At 37.3% G+C, this 21,129-nt stretch overlaps 10 protein-coding genes across 10 annotated transcripts; 6 read left to right on the forward strand and 4 right to left on the reverse strand.

Annotated features, from left to right (window-relative positions):
* Positions 1-660: 660 nt before the first annotated feature.
* On the forward strand, positions 661-3,699 carry FDP41_007374 (uncharacterized protein; the record flags this gene model as incomplete). The annotated part of the gene is made up of 1 exon (XM_044711112.1): positions 661-3,699. One exon carries the CDS (start codon positions 661-663, stop codon positions 3,697-3,699), a length of 3,039 nt encoding a protein of 1,012 aa, XP_044568910.1.
* Positions 3,700-4,722: 1,023 nt separating this feature from the next.
* FDP41_007375 (uncharacterized protein) lies at positions 4,723-4,971 on the forward strand (the record flags this gene model as incomplete). The annotated part of the gene is made up of 1 exon (XM_044711113.1): positions 4,723-4,971. One exon carries the CDS (start codon positions 4,723-4,725, stop codon positions 4,969-4,971), a length of 249 nt encoding a protein of 82 aa, XP_044568911.1.
* A 617-nt stretch (positions 4,972-5,588) lies between these two features.
* FDP41_007376 (uncharacterized protein) lies at positions 5,589-8,084 on the forward strand (the record flags this gene model as incomplete). Its single annotated transcript, XM_044711114.1, has 2 exons — positions 5,589-6,210; positions 6,259-8,084. 2 exons carry the CDS (start codon positions 5,589-5,591, stop codon positions 8,082-8,084), a joined length of 2,448 nt encoding a protein of 815 aa, XP_044568912.1.
* Positions 8,085-8,247: 163 nt separating this feature from the next.
* FDP41_007377 (uncharacterized protein) lies at positions 8,248-9,417 on the forward strand (the record flags this gene model as incomplete). The annotated part of the gene is made up of 1 exon (XM_044711115.1): positions 8,248-9,417. One exon carries the CDS (start codon positions 8,248-8,250, stop codon positions 9,415-9,417), a length of 1,170 nt encoding a protein of 389 aa, XP_044568913.1.
* Positions 9,418-9,520: 103 nt separating this feature from the next.
* FDP41_007378 (uncharacterized protein) lies at positions 9,521-10,408 on the reverse strand (the record flags this gene model as incomplete). The annotated part of the gene is made up of 1 exon (XM_044711116.1): positions 9,521-10,408. One exon carries the CDS (start codon positions 10,406-10,408, stop codon positions 9,521-9,523), a length of 888 nt encoding a protein of 295 aa, XP_044568914.1.
* Positions 10,409-10,898: 490 nt separating this feature from the next.
* FDP41_007379 (uncharacterized protein) lies at positions 10,899-11,639 on the reverse strand (the record flags this gene model as incomplete). The annotated part of the gene is made up of 1 exon (XM_044711117.1): positions 10,899-11,639. One exon carries the CDS (start codon positions 11,637-11,639, stop codon positions 10,899-10,901), a length of 741 nt encoding a protein of 246 aa, XP_044568915.1.
* A 3,118-nt stretch (positions 11,640-14,757) lies between these two features.
* On the forward strand, positions 14,758-16,749 carry FDP41_007380 (uncharacterized protein; the record flags this gene model as incomplete). The annotated part of the gene is made up of 1 exon (XM_044711119.1): positions 14,758-16,749. One exon carries the CDS (start codon positions 14,758-14,760, stop codon positions 16,747-16,749), a length of 1,992 nt encoding a protein of 663 aa, XP_044568916.1.
* A 42-nt stretch (positions 16,750-16,791) lies between these two features.
* Positions 16,792-17,592, reverse strand: FDP41_007381 (uncharacterized protein; the record flags this gene model as incomplete). Its single annotated transcript, XM_044711120.1, has 1 exon — positions 16,792-17,592. One exon carries the CDS (start codon positions 17,590-17,592, stop codon positions 16,792-16,794), a length of 801 nt encoding a protein of 266 aa, XP_044568917.1.
* Positions 17,593-18,148: 556 nt separating this feature from the next.
* Positions 18,149-19,063, forward strand: FDP41_007382 (uncharacterized protein; the record flags this gene model as incomplete). Its single annotated transcript, XM_044711121.1, has 2 exons — positions 18,149-18,232; positions 18,491-19,063. The coding sequence occupies 2 exons, from the start codon at positions 18,149-18,151 to the stop codon at positions 19,061-19,063; spliced, it is 657 nt and encodes a 218-aa protein (XP_044568918.1).
* A 163-nt stretch (positions 19,064-19,226) lies between these two features.
* Positions 19,227-20,906, reverse strand: FDP41_007383 (uncharacterized protein; the record flags this gene model as incomplete). The annotated part of the gene is made up of 2 exons (XM_044711122.1): positions 19,227-20,277; positions 20,335-20,906. The coding sequence occupies 2 exons, from the start codon at positions 20,904-20,906 to the stop codon at positions 19,227-19,229; spliced, it is 1,623 nt and encodes a 540-aa protein (XP_044568919.1).
* Between the last annotated feature and the right edge of the window lie 223 nt (positions 20,907-21,129).

Raw genomic sequence — 21,129 nt, forward strand, 5'->3', positions numbered from 1 at the left:
ATTGATTAATCAAGCTATTAACGACCTATGAAGACAGGATAAGCTAATTTATTTAAAAGATTTCCAACAACTTAAGACCTTTGACAATCTGTATTGTGATCAATGTCCCCATGCTCTTTTGGCTTGTTTTTCCTTAATGCTTAGTGTTCGTGATAGAAGAGGTGATAACAAGCGCGGTCGGACTTGAAAAAATCTTGGCCTTTTTTATTATATATGGTAATATAATCTATTAAGGCAAATAAACATCGCGTGTGCCAGGGTCCCACATCATTCAAAACCCATGTTCGTCACCCAGCGCAGCAACGAACGTTACAAAAAGTTCCGCTGCCTTAAATGTTGGAAAAAACAGCCGCCCCCGTTTGCCATGTTGGGTCCAAATTGTTCTCCCGTTTCCCCTTAAATCCAAGATTTGTTAGTGTGATCTTGTTGTAAACAGTGCTCACTTCGAGTGATTCTAAACTCGTAAAACTCTGTAAAATCAAACAAAGAGAGCACCTCACGCGCATCTCTTTTCGATTTGAGAACAGCCATTGCTTACTGATCTCTCCACACGATAATCATCTCTTGAAACACATCCTCTCTTTTCAAAACATCATTGAAGGTTTTCAACCTTTCAGTTTCTTTCTCTGTCTCTTTCTCTTGATTCGGGAACAAGTTTGTATGCCCGCACAGGTTGCACCTCTCATATATCCACCTCCACATCGAAATGAAGGAGTTAACAAGACAAGTGTGCCTCAACGTCGTTCTGTGCAAGAACTATCCAACTACTATTTCAGCAGCAGTGTTGACAAAATAAGCAATCTGGATGAACCAGCATGCTTCAGGCAGCAGCAGCAACAACAATCATCATTCGATAACACTTCACTCTCAGATGGGCAAAATAATGAAAATGAAGGTAAATCAGTATCATATCATTTATCATTAAGATCCTCTCGATGTTTCAACTGTTTATTGAGTTTGAGAACTATGCTCATTGTCGGAGGTATTCTAATTGTATTGATCACCGCTATCGCTATTTGGACTACCTGCTTTGTGGTAAACATAACTGCATCCAATGAACAAATGCAAGTCATGTTAAACAATTTGAAGGACAAAGTGGGCAAAATTCTCGATCGAGAGTTATTAGTCGCCAAAGTCGCCTCAAATCTCATTGTGGAGGACTATTATGACGGTAGATTTGAAATGAATGACTCTTCACTCTCCTATTTATTCAACAAGATGAAGATCTTCTTAGTGACCGGAGTGACTTTCTGCTTTGGAGAACAAGGGCTCAACCTTTTGTATGGCTACACCCAAAATAGTGATGGCTCCTTATTGATGGCTCGTAAATATCAAAACGAAAGTAATCTGTATGTATATGAAGCCAACAATAAGACAGGTGTTCCCAATTACAGCAAGCAAGTTCTTTCAAAGTCTTACCTTGTCAATGAGACAGATTACTATGTGGAGTCCATTAGTGTCCTTCGAACTCAAAATCATCCAGACCAGGGTGTCTTTGGATCCATTTATCAAGTCCTCAATGGTCCTCTCTCATTGTATTTCTCTACTCCAGTCTACAACAAGACACAACTAGATCATGATTTACAACAAGAACGAAACTACTCAACACCAATGTTGATTGCACTCAAAGAAAAAGCCCGTATTGGTATTTGTAAAATTAATCTTGCTCTCGATGAATTATCTCGCTTGATTTCATCGGTGACGGTAACCACCAAAGGCTTTATCATTCTTTCGGAGGTTGGAAACAACAATTCTATTGTTGCAAGTAGTGTAGAGCCTTTGAGAAGTGAGAATGAGGCGAGCCCTATGAGGCGTTTGTCCTTCTCGGATTTGCCAGTAGCAGATATTCTGAATATATTGTTGACTCTTCAACCCGATGAGCATTTGTTGGATCCCAAACGAAATGGAATTGATCAGTCATCAGAGATATTCACTATTTCCAATTATCTAGTTTATTCGAGTTTATATACGTTTGAAAATACCATCAAGTGGCGTTTAACCATGGCCGTTGATTCCTATGAAGTCAACCAGGGTGTGATCATGAGCGTTTATATTACAATTGCTGTAACTGCAGTGATCGTAACGATTGGAATGATTGTGAGTGCTCTTGTAGGATGGTTCCTTTCCGATATATTCCTAACCCTTCAAAGTGATTTCAAAAAGGTGGAGATGCTTGACCTTCAAAACATCATGCCAAGAACGTCCTTATTTACAGAGCCCAATAATATTTACAAAAGTCTCACTGAAACTGTGGCTTGGCTCAATGAGTTCAAATCCTTTTTGCCAGATTCAGTTCTCAATCATATTGAAAGTGAAGGAGAACATCCATCACCTCCACCCTCTCAAACGCATGGCGTACCAACGATCAAGGTCGATTCTCACCCACGCCGATCCAAGGATTTCAACGAGAATGCAACCACGACAACCACTCAACTCGATAAGAAGTTAGTGGATCTTACAAAATCCATTCAGTCGATTGACAGACATTCATTAACATCATCGACTCATGACTCTCCCTTTACAAATGCTACAGAGGGTCATTCTCTCTTTAAGATTGGGCTCGTTTCAAAGGAATGTTATCTAGTGTTTATCGCAATTCCAGACATGAATGAAAGTCGATTCGACCACCCACAGTTGTTAAGCAATGTTATATGCAAGGTTTTAAACACCATCTCTACCCTAAGAAAAACAGCAAAAGCTGATTTACAAATTCGAAGCCACCAAGAATATCTCCTTGTTTTTAATGGAGAAAAAGCTCATGACAAGGCCTTAGAGTTAAGTTTGAAATTCCAAGCAGCCATTCGAGCAATTAATGACTCTTTTCGAGATGCCTTTTTGGTCAGCAACAATAATATCAACGTGATGGCTCGAAATTCCGTTACTGTTCAAAACAACAACAAAAATGTTGCAGATCGTGGTAATCCATCGATGTGCAACTCATCGACAGATGACAGTGGTGGTAATACAAATTCAGACCTAAAAGCATTTATTAGTGTAACAAGCGGAGAATGCTTGCAAGGTAATGTCGGTGGAAAGACATTAAGATATTTTGCCATTGTTGGTGAGTTGGTTTCAAAAGCTCTAGATATGATTACCATAGGAAAGAGGTTGAATATTCCCATTACTGTAGATTCTAAAACGTTTTTACAAGCACGTTTGGCATTTGTGATGCGCCCTTGTGAGAGAATATTATGCCGAAAAAAGCGAAAACAATTTATTAGTTTCAAACATGGATTTCATGCGCATTTAGATGCAAATGAAGATGCCAAGAGTGTTCATCAGTCACAAATTGAAACGGTCTATCAACTTATAAGAAGAAATGCGGTAAAAGATGACGAATGGCTTTATGAGTTGGATCAGAAAACAGAGAATGAAAAACACAATAGTTTCACACAACAGTTCCATGATATTTTTCTTGGGAATTCCAAAAAGGGAGATGAGAGCTATGAGTCATTTATGGAGCTTCTCCAGAGTATGAAGGATTCTGAAGATGGAATGTTGTTAGCACATCGATTGGAGTACATATTAACACATCCATATCATAAGAATTTAAATACGGATGATGGTAGAGAAGACGAAACAAATATGGACATGCAACCACCCCCAGCTGCAAATGATCCAGATTTTTCTTTGTATTATACAACTATTGAAAAAAGTGTTGCTAGTTTTTTAAAAGGCCATCTCATGACACTCAAGTGAAAAATTAGTAGTGTGATTATCAACACAACCAGAATTACAAATCAAAATAAAATTATTAAGGTTATTGTAGTGATCTCTTGAATAATTCAATTTGAACATGTCAATGACATCAACACTAGACCACCAATCATTCCTACGAGTAGGTGCATCACTCCTATCGACAAGGTGTCACTCCTTATTTAATAAATGACACAACATATATTAAGAAAAGAAACGAAAATGAACATGTCATGATCGCGCCAAAAGGATGATCTAGCCTTACTCGTCGACGCAATTGAGCCTTACCATATTTTACCGCTTAAAAACCACTATCATTGTTTGAAATCACCTTAAATGGTGACTTTTGCATGCTTTGAACCCCAAACCATCAACAAAAAACAAACAATTCAAATATTCTCCAGATGTACTGGTGTCTGGTGTGTGACTGTAAGCCAACCCAGGAGCATTCTGGAGGATTTGGTGTCTTGGAGGGAGTACTTGCTCAAAAGTCGACCCAGTTTTGAGTAATCGGAGAGTCTAATAAAACTTTTCTTTATTAAAATTTGCTTGAAAAATTCTTTATCTTGATCGCGTTGTATTGGCTGTTTGGTATGCAATAAATTAGTGCTTTATTTTTCAATGAATTCATTGTCTGATCTGATATTTGTTAATGTTTTGGTAATAGATATGTATGATTGAAGATCAAGGTCAACCATAATTCAAATCCTTAAATAAAACCTCAACGAGACTTATTTTTCTCATCGACGATCGTTCCACTTTATGGTGGTGTTGTAAATTGGCAACACCACAACAGAATTGTTCGATTAGATACTTTCAGTGCAATGGAACTGAAATTACAAATTCTGAGATTCAGATCAATAACACACATGTGCATTAGAAATCACAGACTTCACGTTGCGAACAAGAGAATCCAAGATCTCCATGACGAGTCTTTGAAAAGGATTCTTTTGTAAAATTCTTTGATCACTGATCCTTACACATTACAAAAAAAACTTCCAACTGCCACTTGTCACACAAACCACCATGCAACCAAGAATCAACTTCCACTATCTCGAGGTCAAGAAACCAGGCAAGCAAGCATTCATCTTTGCCAGCGTCTCTGCAGGAGCCTATCTCGTCACTCAACTCTCCAAAACTGTTTTTGGATTGCCTTCCACTACTCCCAACAATGATCGCGAAATGATTCAATTTTATCGTCCCATTGATCAAAGAGAAACATGGTCCTTTGATTTCACTTCCATTGCTCCACCAAGGCCAAAGAGAGAGGATTAATTGATTAGACTCTTTCGATCATGGTGAGATTTTGTATTTTAAAATTGTAATTCAAATGATGATCAACTTGAGTTGTGTGTGTGTGATTTTGTATGATTTCAATCATTTGTTAATGAACTCAGTTGTGTGATTCACACACCATTGCATTGTAAAATAAATCAGTCTGACCAATAATATTCACTCATAAAATCAACCATTCATGAAATGTCTTCTTTCGTTGCCAATGATCTTTGAAAAACACATTGTCAATGTGGAGAGCACTCATACAGGTCGGGGAAGATGCATCGAATTCTTACATGGATTTTCAAAACACCAAAATTTATAATCTTTCATCTTTCATTTCCCTTTCAGGTCGTTCAGAGGTCCAAATTTGTGTCGAATGACTTTGGTGGTGGTTTATTCACTAAAGTGTTGCGAAAATTCTTTTTTGTTTTTCTTTTTAAAAAACATCAACAACATCCTCTTCTTCGAGTTGATTCTAACTGGTATCTCTTGGGCAAAGTCATCATCACTGAATTCTTTGAAGAATTAATTTCATCAACTCTTTTAATTTTACAACAATTTTCATCATTTGCCTCTGTCTCTTTTTTCCAATATTATTATTAAATACTTTAAAAATGTTTAAAGACACAACACGTTTGAATGCGTCTCTAGAGATTTATCATTCCACTTCATCCCTTCATTCTCTTACTCTTGAATTATTTCTTTCAATATTTCATTTGAATTTTTTTAATGGTGGTGGTGTTGATGGTGGACATCATTCAAATGTCATGAACCACCACTTTTCCAATTCATATATCAATTACAAATGGATACTTTTCAATTCCTATCCCATCTCTTCTTCATCACCATTCTCCTTCAATGAATTGCTTCAAAACTTTTCCTCCAATTCAACAACTTTCAATTCGACTCGTCTCTGTGACTCTTCACTTCTCAATACATCATGGAGTCGAGAACCCAATGGACACGTCGATTATGGTCTCTGTCCAGATACTTATATTAGTTTTGCATTATGTTTGACGTTTTTACTCATCTATTTCACAACTATTGTCCTGTCAGGTGTCGGAGTGGTGTGGAAACGAAGAAGTGGACATGTCTCGGCAAGAAATCCCATTTACTTGTTTTTTACTCTCATTGCAGGATTTGTTTTTATTTCGGGAATGCTGCTAAGAATCATTATTGGAAGAAAGATTTATCCGTGTGGATTATTGACCATTTGTTTTTTCTCATTTCCACCAGGTAGGTGAACTTTTTCAAACTCTTCTTTTCGTCGAACCTTATTTAAAGCCATATCATTGCCCACAATCTTTCGATTAATGAGAGGATTCTTCATGTACAAGATTAATTTATTGAAAACGAAATTGTTTGACCATTCTTCTTCGAATGTCACTCCCATTCATGGAAATGTGTCAAGAGATGATGATTTTAATCAACAATCATTTGAATTGGTATCATCATCATTATCGATACAACCACTCAACTCGACCATGCATTCCTTAACTAATTCTTCTTTTAACAATTCAAATATTGATACCAATAATTCCAATAATACCAATAATACCAATCATGCAATTAATGCTAAGAACATCACTGTAGGACCCACATCCATGTTTGGAAATGATGATTCCACACAACAACGAGTGGCCACAACCTTAGCTGGAACCGATCATGATGATGAAATTTCAAATGTCGCTGTCGATATTACCTTACCTACTGATTTGATGGTTTCGGGAATGTGCATCATGACCAATGTTTCCTTTTCCGAATCGGAGAAGACTTTTGTGACTAACGAAACCACTAACAATCATACTGTCAATCATGATGATTCGGAAAGTTTTCAAAAGGAAACGAAGGAAGAAGGCATCAAAAAGACATATTCAAGTGATATGGCTCATCGTTCCGTAGCTTCCGAAAATAGTGACGGAAGTGGAATCGGAAACGGAGCCATGGTTGGATTTATTTTGAATCCCACCACCACAACCTCTTCTTCCCAGATGGGTATGATGAATAACAACCATGCGACGACAAATTATTACAATGACGAATACGACACGGAGATGATTATGGAAGATTCCGAATCTGCCGTCGATCTCTCCACATGGAACATGAGTGACTACAAGGACATGTCCGAAATGAGAAGTGAATTAAGGAAATTGAAAATTTTCAACTTTTTATTGAGCTACAAATTCATTTGTGTCGTTTATGCATTGGCGTTTTTATTTGGAATTATTTTGTGGTTCGTGGCAGGTGGCATTGAAGAAGCACTTTACAACCACAATTCGGATTCTAACAATAGGAAGAGAATATTCTTGCTCGATGGTGGAATTTTAGTATTCGATCGAGGATGTGGCATGTCCACCAATTCCATTCTCATTATTGGTCTTGAAAGTATTGTCTATATTATTGTGGAAGCTGTTTTTTTAATCATTACCTTTTTTGTCGATCGTGACACTTGGGGAATTAAGAAGGAAACCATTGCCTTAATTTTGATTCAAGTTTTGAGTGCAATCTTGTTCATTATTTTGGGTACTTTGGAAGTGGTGCAATCTCTTGTGGATTATTATGTGCCTTATGGATTTGTCTTGTGGGGTTACATGTTTCTCGAAATTATTGTGGCTGTCACATTACCTCTTCTTTACGCCATTCGAAGCGATATCAAAGAAGAGGAAGCGAGACAAGAACGACTTTTCGACTCGAAGGAAAGTGGACTCGAAAAGATTCTCAAAAACAAAAAGACCTTCCACCTCATGCTGGATTTTGCGCGGCGATCTTTCGCGCCAGAATCGGTACAATGTTGGCGGGACATTCAACGATTCAAGAATTCCAAACGTTTGAATCGAAAAAAAGCTGCCATGCACATTCTGAATGCATACTTGACGTTGGGAGCTCCTTTAGAATTGAACATGCCCCACATTGAGGAAAAACGTCAAGAATTATTAAGCATGATTGAGAAGAGTGAAAAAATTTCACCAAATTTATTTGTCACCATTCAGGATCATTGTTTGAATGACATGGCCGATTTGTTTGAACGATTGAAAAATTTGAATAAGGAAATTGCTGAAATTGTGAACAAACATCGAAGGATTGTTGCGAATCAAAAAGAATTGAATTAAAAAATAATAATTATTATGTATATTACAAAGTAATGCCATTAATTTAATTTTTACAATTCGTTGCATCAATTGTTATTAATTATATATAATGCAAAAAGCGTTAAATGAAATAAATCATCAAAAGCTTACAAAATAGTAATGACACTTCCAGCTTTCAAAAAAAATGCAAGAAAGAGTTGTTTTGAAATTCATCGATTCAAAGTTGCCAAGCCTTGATGGCAACCATTCTCATGATCATCATCACTATTATTATTGTCAATTACTTGCACGACAATTAAATGCTCGGAAGAATATTAAAGCCTTTTCCGGAAAATTTGAAATTGTGGTTGAATTTCTAGTAATACCAAAAACAACAACAAATAATTTCAATCATGGTTCTGATGATCATCATGATGATGAATCAAAGGATCCTCCGAATGATTCATTCCTTTCTCATCATCATCCAATCATTGAAATTCATGAAATTGCAAATAATTGTAAATTTATTCCTGTTTCGATGGCATATTCAAAGCAACATGATTTAATCCTTGTGGTGGATCGCAATGCATGTTTTTATTTTTTTCAAAAAGAAGGTCAACGATTCGTGAACATGTTTCATGAACCACAAGATTGGAATTATCATTTAATGTCACATCATCCAATGAACATGATCGTGGAAAATTGTGAAAATGGATGTGATTATGTCATTGTAATCTTTTCAAATAATATTCGAAAGTACAATATGAAATGGTATTTCAATAGTAATGGAACTCCACGATTGGTCTTAATTAGAAAGTGGTTCACCAGTGAGAAGGATATTCAGAAATTAACAAAACAAAAAACATTTTTCAGACCCAATGCAGCAATTGTGATTAAAACGGATAACAATCACCATAATGCACTTCATGTCACGGATGGTGTGAATATTCATGTTTTCAACTCGATCAATGGTAAATTGTTAAGGACTCTTCAAGTTGGTGTGCCGTTGTACTCGATTGATTATTTACAAGAAACCAGTGAATTTGTTCTCCTCTCAGATGACAATAATATTATTCTTTACAATGAAACGTTACAAATGATCACATCGACATTGAGTGGAGAAGAGGAGAATGCCTTAAATCATACCATGTCTGAACAAGTAATTGTCGATCGAGCTTCGAGAAATATCATTCGAATTGGCTCTCACTTTGAGAATGCAATCATTGTCATTTCAGGAGTCACACGAAATCCCATTCATGTGTATGGTAGGAACATGAACCATTATAACATCTTGCCTCAATGTGCCTGCATGGATGAAATGAGTGGTGAATTCATTGTTGCAGATCGTCGTGGTAGAATTATCATATTTAAATGAGAGAAGATTAATGTCGATTAACATGGAATTGAATGGGTGCATATATTCCAAACCACTCCAGTGGAATCAGTCTTTCGATTTTGATAATACACAATTTTCAATTTTATTGATATTTTCCAAGAGATGCTAATGGTGTCACTTTATATTCAATTGGTTTTCTTAATCCAGTTTTTCTATAATCTTCTCGCATACTCTTGGTAAAATCGCCCCACTTGTTGGTGGGTTTGGCTTGAGGAGGAGCAAATTGAAGAGTTTCCTTTGTTCTTCCTAATTGATCTTCCCATGAAGAGGATGATGACTGGTTGTCCCCAGAAGGAGCCATCACTGGCTTGTCTGGAAGAATACTCTTCGTGGTGAGATGCATGTTCGAAGGGATATGAGTAGAAGTTGTCGAAATTTCAGAAAGCTTCTCCTTCTTGACAATTTCATTTTGATACGTGGTGATGAATGTGCTTTTTGGATCTCGCTCATCCTCTCGTTCTACTTGCCACTGCGCTCTCTTTTGTTCTAGCAGACGAACGGGAGATTGTTGTTCAGTAATTTGAGGCTTAATAGTCTTGATACTTTTAAGGGCATCCTCAGTTTTCAAAGCATCTTTTTGATGTGAAAATGTCAAAGCTGTCATGGTGACCAAACTCTTTTCCGTTTTATCGTCACCATGAACAAATAAAATCTCCTTTCCTGTTTCTTTTGGAAGAATGGGCTCTTCCACTCGATAGGCGTCTGGCTTCCATTCGGTTGGATTTTTGTAAAGCGTTTGATTGAGGGTTGGACCAGTTTTTTGGAGATTCAAAAACGATGGATCACTATTAATTTTATCAATATAATCGGAAGCATTACGTTCTTCGATCCAATTATTCATCAGTGTTCCATTGTTGTAGGTATTCTTATGAGAGCTGAGACCGATTTGTTCCGAGCGAAGGACTCTCTCCTTCGGTGGAAGAAATTCGGTTACAGATTTCATGGTGGCTGTTTGTTGTTGATGAGGCATAATGTAATGACGATGTTATGTACAGTTGAGTTGTAAAATCGGAGCGAACCTTTCGGAAGAGTTGTTTGGGATTTTTTTTCGATTGTGGTGTAACAGTAAATTATTTGAAATAAGAGCGGGAAAAAGAAAGGAGCGAGATGAAACTCCAACAAATATAGTCGCTGAAGTTTTACCTCTTCATTTCGTAAGATGTCTTTGAAAGTAATTAAAGAATAAAGTAAGTATAAAGGAAAATCTTATTGAAAGTAAGCACAACGTTTACAAGTTGAACAATGAGATTTTTGAGAAATGTGACAGCCTATACACATTGTCAAAATTGTCTCCAAAAAAGCAAAACAACTAGAGCACTTTTGAACCTCTCCCAGTAACGAGTTGTTGCGTGACGTCGTGGTGGGGTCATGACTTGATAAAAGTACACCTTAGTAAAAGTACAATTTTTGAGAAGAGTAAAAACCTAAAACCCTTCAATGACCTTAATGATCATTCGTTTTCACACTCCACCACCACTACTCGAGAAATCTCGAGAATGAGATGAAGTTGCTCTCGCATAGGCCTCTTCCAAATGCTCATAATGCTCCTGTCTCTTGTATTGTAGTCGATGAGGTAGAATGCCATGAATGAACACACTCACTAAACCCACAATGAAAACAAACAAAAACATGATGGCAATCAAGGCACAAGTAATGGCAATCACGTACAACATGTTACGCACTGGAGAGAGTACTTCAAAGGAGACTGAATCATCATCAAGTTCGGAATCCAAATAACACGTAACATTTTCACCAGGTTTCAATTCATAGAACGGAGAATGCTCACTAAATTCGAGAGTGGTTCTATTCCGACTCTTCTCCAAAGGATGAGAACAGGAGGGCAATGTGGTGGTGGAACGAATAATTGTTGTCTTATATCCATTCGACTGTTGTTGTTGTTGTTGTTTGTGGACACCTCCATCATCCAAACAAAATCCTTCATCATCATCGGGATGAACCCGAACGACCGCTCGGCAATACATTAAACAATGTTCTTCTCCAATGATGCCATGAGAGCAATGGTTTAAACAGTTGGTATGAGGCTCTAGTATGGTACATTCTCGTTGGATTCTGTATTCATTCTCCATATTGGGCAAAGCATAGGAAAGGATACCCAAGAGAACAGCCAAAGATCCTAGAACCACCGTAATGACCAATACGACTCCGAGAACGATATTTCGTAAACGAATGAGTTTTTGCATGGTGTTGTGTCGGTATCGATGGAGTTAAAGTAAGTACTAAACGAGAAATGATGATGATAACCACCAACAATAATTAGAGGACTCGAGTGTGGTTTGTTTTTTCGTTCGGGATTGCGGCAATAGCTCAGCTAGTGAACTCTTTATAATACAATAGCCCTTTTTTGTTGAATTGTTGTCGTGATGTGATGATGCTGTTGTTCGGAAAGGTAATATAAGAAGGAGTAATGACTTGTGCCAATAGGAGGTATGGTTGGTTGTTGATACGTTGTTCTTCAAGCAAGAGTGCTCGTTTGTTTTGTTTTATTTTGTGCGCATGTACATATAGAGGGAGAGTTTCAAATTTGGGGTGTAGGAACGAATCTTTTTGACTTCTCGAGTTCATGAGCAAACGAAAGGAAGAGGTAAAATTATTTATTCTTTTCTCCTTGTTTCTGCACTTTTTGTGTGGGATTTGTCATGACACTGCAAAAGGAAAGTCTTGATTGGCATGCTAGTGGTGGGCCATTGTTTGAACTCCACAGTTGAGAAAGTCTTGATTTGGGTTAGACTAGCAATAACGGTGTTAGGGAGAGGCGAGAAAGATGGAATTTTTTGACCTATCTTATTTTCATTCTTTAAGGTGTATATACCAAGAGAGACTTAATTTTTTTCGATGTCGATGAACAGTTCCATCGACATCGAAAAACTCAGAAGGCAAAAAAAACTCGTTTCGAGTTGCCTCAGAAGGCAAAAACGATTCTTGGTTGGCAGTTGCTTTGGGAAATAAGAGTAGTGTCGATGAATATGCCATACTCCTTCCCGATCTTCCTCCGCAGATACCTTTAAGGAAACAAGTTGAGGCTTTCATTTATCAATCGTTTAAGAAAGAGAACAAATCCTATTATTTGTGTTCATTATGTAGTGGAATTCAAGGAGGTGCTTGCGGTCATTCCTTTCATGTTCATTCCTCTGCTGGAAGAAAGCCTTACAAAATTTATTCGTCGGAGGAAGAACAGGCTTATTCAAGTTTGGGTTACTCATGGATTCGAATAGGGGATAAGGTTTGTACAAAATGGCACAACGCCATCATGTACCATGCTGGTGATCGATCCACGAGGAGGAGAACGAGGTTAGTGAGCCTCACTCGAAAAAGACGAAGAGTTCCATGGATATGGAAATCTTAAATCTTTGGGGTGAACATTTGGTACGCCTTGTTTTTCTGGAAGGGTCAGCATTCATCGATTTCCATGCTAAATCCAAAGAGAGCCTCTTTTCGAGTGAATATGTTGAAAGATTTAACCAATTTGCAAAGAGAATGAGAGCACCACATGTCGTGTTGGCTTATGTTGAATGTAGTCTCAAGTGTGCGTCTCTTTCTCATCCTTCAAAAATATTTCGTAAAGTTATAATGGAAGGATTGGCTCTCAAGCATGACAGTCGAACAAATTTATGTTTGTTCCAAGTGCAATTCCTTGATAGTGGCAGACATAGCGAACAAACGAGTATCATCCTTTGATTTGAAAACTCTGGAGTTCAAGTATGAAATGAATGTAGCACCATATTCCCCAAAATACTTTGTAATGGAATACAATGGTGGAAGGAAGAACGACGCTATCGTTCTTTGCTCCCGAACAACTCTGCTCAAATTACCTTTTTTTCTCGGAGAACCACATGGAAATACCTGAACCAATATGGACATATGAACGTTGTCACATGATATTATATCGATGGTTCATTGTTACTCCACAAAATCTTTCTTCATTGCGTATAATAAAAACATCGCAGAACGCTCCATGTTTGTTGGTAGAGAGGTTCAGCTCTTTAATCCCTGTGGGAACAAAAAAGTCACACTTACACTTTCGTCAGGATTTGTAATCGCACAATTAGAATCGCAAATAGCTGAGTATGATTTGGAAACAAAGAAAACAACGCTTATAACATTCCAAACAGACCAAAAACATTCTCATACCAAATAGAATTCCACAATCACACCAGACATTTTTTTGATCTAACTCAAGACGAATTTAGGATATACGATCAACATTTCATGCATCAAATTTGCCTAATTGTATGCCCAGAAAAGGTTGCCTGTTTTGCAGTCAACTGTGCTGGTGATACCCTGTATTGTTGGAACAGTCGGTCAGGTGCGAGTAGTTACTCCCTTAAAATTCATCAAAATGTTGACACTCTTCCATTGTGCGATAATAAATGCATATTGATCCAAAAATTGGGGGGTACAATTCCAAAATATTATGACGTTAGAACATTCAATTCTAAAATGTTGCCCCGTTGTGTTGCTTTTTGGTTAAGCGTAACATGGAAAATGAATGTGCAACACTATTTCCACCAATGTTGGGAACGTCTGAGAATATCTCAAACAGATTATCCAAAAGTTTTGGATAGGGCTTTCGCTGCAAAACAAGTTACTTTTTTTCTCAACCAGTGCTCTGCAATGGTTGAACAGAAATAAGGATAGTATCATTTTGTTGGATCGATCTCCAGTCATCATCATGGGAGTTAAACTTGGAAGAATTTTGCCTTCGATAATGATTTCAAAATTTCCATTCTTACCAAAAACGAAGAACATAAACTTAAGGTATCTGAGTTACTTCCACTTGTGTGGAATGTTCAACGATATAATTATGGAGATGGAGGCTTTTCCATTTGTTGGGAAGGAATTGTTGCGGAGATGAAGAGATTACTTATTATTAAAGGAGGTACCAACGACATTAATCAATTAGAAATATTGAAATGCTATAGAAGATTAGTTGTTCAGGAAGTCTCCTAAAACATGCGTCCAGTTAAGTCCAAAATCCTTGGAATATATATTATCCAACATTATTGAGAAAATGCAATCTGTGACTATTTTCGATAAAAAGTATGACGTGAGAGATCTTATTGTGGCCTACTATTACTCGGACAGGCCAACTACTGGACTTATCAGCTCAATATTTTAAGCAGGTTAATATTCAAATTATATTTTACATTCGTGTATGTCATTTATATATGATTTGAATGGAATGTACAGTGTAAGAAACAACAAGGACACCATTTGGATGACCTCATCTGCCACGTCAAGGTTCTTTGAAACAACAAGGTAAATTAAGGATGACTCCACACGAAAAAATCCAAATAAAAAATGAGACGACGAGAAATGAAATTGTTGGATGAATTCCAACCACTTGAATCCGATTCACCACTCTCCTCTTCATCTTCAAACAAGAAGAAGACTTCCAAAAAGAAGAAATCAACACGGACTCAATCCGAAGAAGAGGATTATTCTCCCACAACAGCACCACCTAATAATAATGATGATGATAATAATCAGAGGTTCACGAACGAGACTCATAATGATGGCGATGATCTTGTAATTGAACACAAAAACACCAAGAAGAATTCTACCAAAACCAAGACTCATACCTCTAAATTGAATCGCAATAACATGAATAGTAATCATAACCGATCGTTTTCATCCTCGAGTACAGGCAGTAATCATTCATCATCAGCGGAACCTATCGTTTCGTTTGGCTACGGAAAACACAAGAGAACACAGTCATCAAACATTGTTGCGGAATCTCCAATTCCTGGAGGAGGATACCAATCATCATCGCTGTATGACTCTTCTCCATCCACTCCTACCACAACAACAACCTTCAAGTCTCAATCTAATAATACCAAATCATCACATCATGCTCCATCTTCTTCATCTTTTGATAAATATCAAGGTTTTGGATCTAAAGATTTACCAAAAACAAAAAGTGTACCAGCACTTGCTCACTCATCATCAAGAAATAATGAAGAGAGTGATGATCCTCATATCGGAACAATGAAAGATAATTATTATGAAATTGCTAGGAAGCGACAAAACGAAGAAAGTGGACCATACATTTTGCAAATTATTGCAGACATGTTGAAATATATTTACACAGCAGTAACAGAGACAGCTGTTGCGGGAAGCACAAAAATAAGTTCGGCAGTTAGTGGCATAGGAACGAGAAGAAATAGTGACGCGAAAGCTGGTGGAGAATTTCCACAAGCTGAGATTTATCTAGAGCCAGAAAAGAAAATAATTTTGGACAAATTTAAACAGTACTGCTCGAAAAAGTTTGACATTCAAAATGAAAAACATCAAAAATTATTATTTGCTCTTTACAAGGCATGCACGCAAAAGAAGACAACACTCACTGAGGGTGAACATTACAAATTTTTAGGTTTCCAGAACACAAAACCCGAAACGGATTTCCGTGGAGCCGGAATTCTAGGTCTCCAAAATTTACTCTACTTTTCAAAACACTACAAGAAGAGATTTAAGACTTATTTCACCAAATGTACAGCCAAAATGGAGGTCACAGAAGATGGTACCTTTACATCGTATCCTTTTGTTATTGCTGGTTTGAACGTCACCATGATGTTACTTTCATTTTTAGGAATTGGTTTCCAAGCCAACAAAGTTCACAATGTAACCGCAAAGAAAAATTTTATTGAATTACTTGCCACTGAGAAGGGAAAACCAGCCATTGAGGAAGATGACGACGATGAGGATGAAGATGAAGGTGCGTCCTCTTCATCTACACCTCAAACCACTGTTGAGGGAACATTGTTGTCATTTGATGACATTCCAACCATTCAACCTCAGCAGCCACCCAAGAAGTCTTTGAATATTTTAACAGATGACATTTCTCCATTGGTTTGGGATAATTCAGCACTTCCATCATGGGATGCATCTCCCAATATAAAATCCAACTCATCCTCAAATCCATCATCGTCGAGTTCGCAACACCAAGCAAAGAAGCCTTCCAATGCTAACACAATGAATGATACCAGTAGTTCCAGTAGTGGTAAAAAGAATCCTACCTCACTTCAAGTGTCAATCCCATCGAAACAAAAACAAGTTGCAAAGAAAGTCAAGTCTAAACCCAAAAAGCAATACGAATTTAACCTGGACCTCTTTCATGAAATGTATGTTGTTGGATTCACCTGTCTGCACAGAGAATGGTATAAAACCAAAGCCACCTATTTTGATTTCAATCGAGTCCTTGCCAATGCCCGTAAGCATGTAGAGGATTTATTAGAATTGAAATTTAATACTTATGGTGATGTGAAAGAATTCAATCAATCAATAAAACATTAACCATAGCATAGTTGACTCTAAGGTAGGTTATTTACAAGGGGGTTAGTGTTGGGTTTTTAGCAAGTGATTAAGGGTGATCCAAGCAGATTTTTGAGAAGGAGTCAAATTGAAGAACGATCGATAATGACGTGCTCGAATTTTTCGAATGATTTGACAAATGTTCTTCTTTCTGTCACAAACAAAGGTTGTTTCTAAAGTTGGTATGGTGTTTGTTGAGTGTTGAGACGATTGAGAAACATCCGAAATAATACTGCTGCTGTCTGGACTCAATTTCATTGTCAAGGGTTGGTTCTGATTAGAGGCAACGGGCAGAACTGAGCTCAAATCTTCATCAAAGGTCACGCTTATTTGTTCAACACTCATGGTGCCTTTTGTGGTGTTCAAAAGTTTCACAACGTTTCGTCTCAGGTTTTCTTCTCTCCTGAGCATTTCAATTCTTCTCATTCTCTGAATATACACTTGCGAAGAGGTTGACATTTTGTCATCTCCCCGTTGTGTTTGTACATAACGTGAGAATGGAGTGAGTTCAGGCCTCGTCAAACAATTATTGTGAGAGCACGTGGAGGAGTGAAGAGAATCATGTTCCTCTTCTTGCTTGACTTGAGGAACCAAAGGTAAAGGAGATTGAGGTACCGTTGAAACAATATTTGGGAACGGTGAAAGTGTTTGAATACACTTCCCTGAAGGAGAGAGTCGGGTATGCAATGGCGTTTGGCAATTGTTGGTCGTGGTCCCCGACGTCGAGGATTGAGTTTTCCTTTTCAAAGTAAGACTCCTAAGGTCCATCCTTTGGAGTTGAGGTTGGCTTGGTTTCAAGAATTGAAGTTGAGAGGGCGTCATCATTCAGAACGAATAGTGATGGCGGTATCGGAGATGAGAGTTGTTGTTGTTTCAAGGTATTTCTTTTTAAAAGAATGATGATGATGATGATGATGTATGGATGACCACCATTGTATGGTATCACTGGCATCAACAACCTCAAGAATATCCTTTTATATATTTTGTTGCCTCAATCAGGAATAATTGATAAAGCCATCATCATCAGAGATGGGTAGCATCAACATGAATATTATTATTATTAACCGCATCATGGAGGGAGGGCTGAAAGGTTGTTATTACAATGCCGCCCGAGAGGGTATCTCTTTTGATGCCTTCCATCTCTTTCCATCATCCACTTTGATGTTATTCATATGGATAGATTTGGAAATTTTTTTTGTTGGAGTTTGTAATGAATGAGAATTTTTCATTTGCACGATAGGTAGATCAGTGGTTGAAAGAATTAACTTTCTTCGATTAAGGAAATAACATTTATGAGGTAGTGCTTGTATGCATGGTGAACGTATTTGCCGAACTTCAAAAAGGCATGCTTGTCAAATGTCAAATCCAACAAAAAAATATAATGACATCATCAAAAACCATCTTGGACTCGTTGATCGTAGCCGAACGTAAATTTGTGGAGAATGATTTAAATACTCTCGTAGAGGTTGGTTTCAGATGCAAATTGTGAGATCGATCGTGTGTGTGATGATAGATTTTTCACATTTAATTTTCTTGTTTTATTTTTGTGTGATCGATTCGATGTCCTTATGTCATGTCGATCTTTTCATTGATCAATGATTATCCATTCTCTCTTGAATGATTTCGTTCGTGCAAATGATCATTCATTTTCTTTCTCGAATAATGATGTTTTTTGTTATTTCCATTTTTGTCTATGATGATGTTACACCCTACATTCACTTAGAAATATTTAATTCCACTTTCGGATGAAGATTCATCACCTCTCGTGGCGTCCACAGCAACAACAACATCAGCAACATCGGAAACGTCTCACAATCATCATGCCGAAGAAAATTATCTTCACAATGTGTCCAGCAGTTTAACAATCATTAAAAATTTACACAAGTTCACCTTGTCGAGATTGGAGAAATCAGATTTGGATCCTAATACATTGGGTGCTCTATTTTCAACAGTGACCTCCCAATTACTTGCTCCATACAAACAATATTACACATCAGTTCCAAAAATTATGAACTATTTGCAAAAAGAAAAGGAGCATAATGAAAGTTTTAAAAATTGGTTGAGCCAAAATGATGAGGCCACACTCAATCGTTTGTTGGTGGAAGCACCACAACAACATTTGAACTTTTATTCACAACAACTGAATGAATATTTAAAGACTACAAATGTTTCACAAGAAGAAAGGGCTCATGTTGAGAGCAGTTTGGATTATTTAAAAAAAACAATGGAAGCCATTGTTAAGGCACAACATGAGAAACATCATACACCTATTCGTCGCCTCTCTGAGAAGCAATAAGTAGAAGCATATGGATGGGCGACCTACCATGATAGGAGACAATTTTTAGTCATCATTCATCCAATAAACAACGTCATACGTATTGCAATTAATCATGGTCTTGATCTGATGTACAAAATTTGAATTGTTGGATTCACAAGTAATTCCGATTGTTTCAACAAGACTAGTACATCTTCGCCATGGTGAGCATGGCGTTTATTTGAGCAAGTCTTTTCTTTGCAAATGCCACTTGTTGGTTCAATAGTGACTTGTCTTCTTCTGACAAGCGCTTGCTTGTGCTCAAATTCTTGTGTGACATTGTTTGGGATTCGAATTGTTGAAAGAGGTGTTTGGCGAATTTCAATTTTCGCTTCTCATAAAAGTGTTCTGCTAATGGTAAGTAAGGCATGTTGTGAAAAATGGAGTTAATTTTTTTCCAATCCTGCGAGAGTAATTCATTTTCATTTTCGATCTTACTAATTTGCAGGTTTGAGTGCGCCAAAAGCAACTGCTTAAAATATTCACAAGCAGCACCTATATCTCTTGAATGGATTTCGTTTATCATGAGGGAATAGAAAACATTCAACAGATGATAGGTGGAGAAATGAATAGTATCGTCGAAACTCTTTTCATGTTTGATCTGTCGTAAAAACTCAAGATGTGTTTTCAAATCCTTTCGTGCTTGAGTGAAATGCCCCATCTTGAACAATGAATATCCTCTGTAAAATCGAAGCCTTTCGATCATTGTACAGGGCATTTCATGTCTTCTCTTTTCCATAATTTCACAACTGTAAACAACAACTTTTGAAAAATCTCCAATAATAGCATAAGCTTGAATTAGAATGTAGAGAATGGAAAGAAATGTGTTCTCTGGTAGCTGTTGTTTACCAAGAGAGGTTTCCAAATTCCATGTATATTCATTGAGAATTCTTTTTCCAAGTAGAATTATTGATTCAATGTCAATTCTTGGAATTAAATTAAATGATTCAAAAGACAATTGCCTCACTTCGAAAAATAGATTCCACTCAAAAGTTGAACTTGGTGAGAAGGGTTCGTTAAATCCCAGTTTGGTCGCCATATTTTTAAATGTAATAATTCTCAAATGGTAGATTTCATCAAACTCAAGCTTTGGTAAATTTCTGGATGAAGTTGAAAAGAAAAGATCACCACAACAATCATGAGACTCGAAATTTTCCTTTTCTTTAGTGCTAAAATCATATCGGCTCCATTTCTCTCTGATATTTGGGAATCATTAATGAATACAAGTTCCATTGTCATTCAATCTTACTTACCTTTCCATGTACAATTGCCACCACACAGTACGATTACCACACACTTCGCGATGTATCACACACTCGGGTTCATGTATATTGGTTCGATACTTGTTAAAATACAACCTCCTCCATAAATCATTCCTTAATGCTTCGTCATGGAAGGCCATATTGATATGTCGAGCACAAAGCCACAAATCACTCGTTGAGAGAAACGAACAAATGATATGAATGACATCATTACATAAATATGAAGAAATGTGTTGTGTTTTGGTGCTCCCGTATGATATGCAAGAATGATCCACGATAGGGAACATTTGCTTTCGTTGTGATGAATGTGGCGAATGAGGAGAAACCGAATGGATAGAACAACTAGTGGTGTGTACAGGTGAGGAGTGATCGGGTTCCAGAGAGCATATCGACACACCAGAACAAGGCTTCCTCTCATGATTCATACAAGTCGTGGAGAAATGGATGGCTTCTTCTTGAACAAGCCTTATCTTGAGAGATGGAAGTTCTTTCCTTGTTAACGTCGGAGAGGTGGTTAAAGTCTGTTTCTCTTGAGTTTCTCGTGTTTGAATTCTATTCATCATCTTTGTATTCATCGGCAAGAGAGAAAGAGGAATTTTGTTTGGGAGGGAAGAGAAGCGCGTTTCTTCTTGGGTATTAAGGGAGTTGCGGTGATGAAGGAAGAACAACACCAATTCAACTCTCAAGAGAGAATAATTTTTATAATATAGATTTTTTTGCAATGAAAAGGCGCCCGAGCGCAAAAAAGGATTTCGAAAAGAGTCCAAAATCTGAATAAGGACAGCC

This window comes from Naegleria fowleri (assembly GCF_008403515.1).
Source record: "Naegleria fowleri strain ATCC 30894 chromosome Unknown tig3, whole genome shotgun sequence".
Lineage (NCBI taxonomy): Eukaryota > Heterolobosea > Eutetramitea > Acrasida > Naegleriidae > Naegleria > Naegleria fowleri.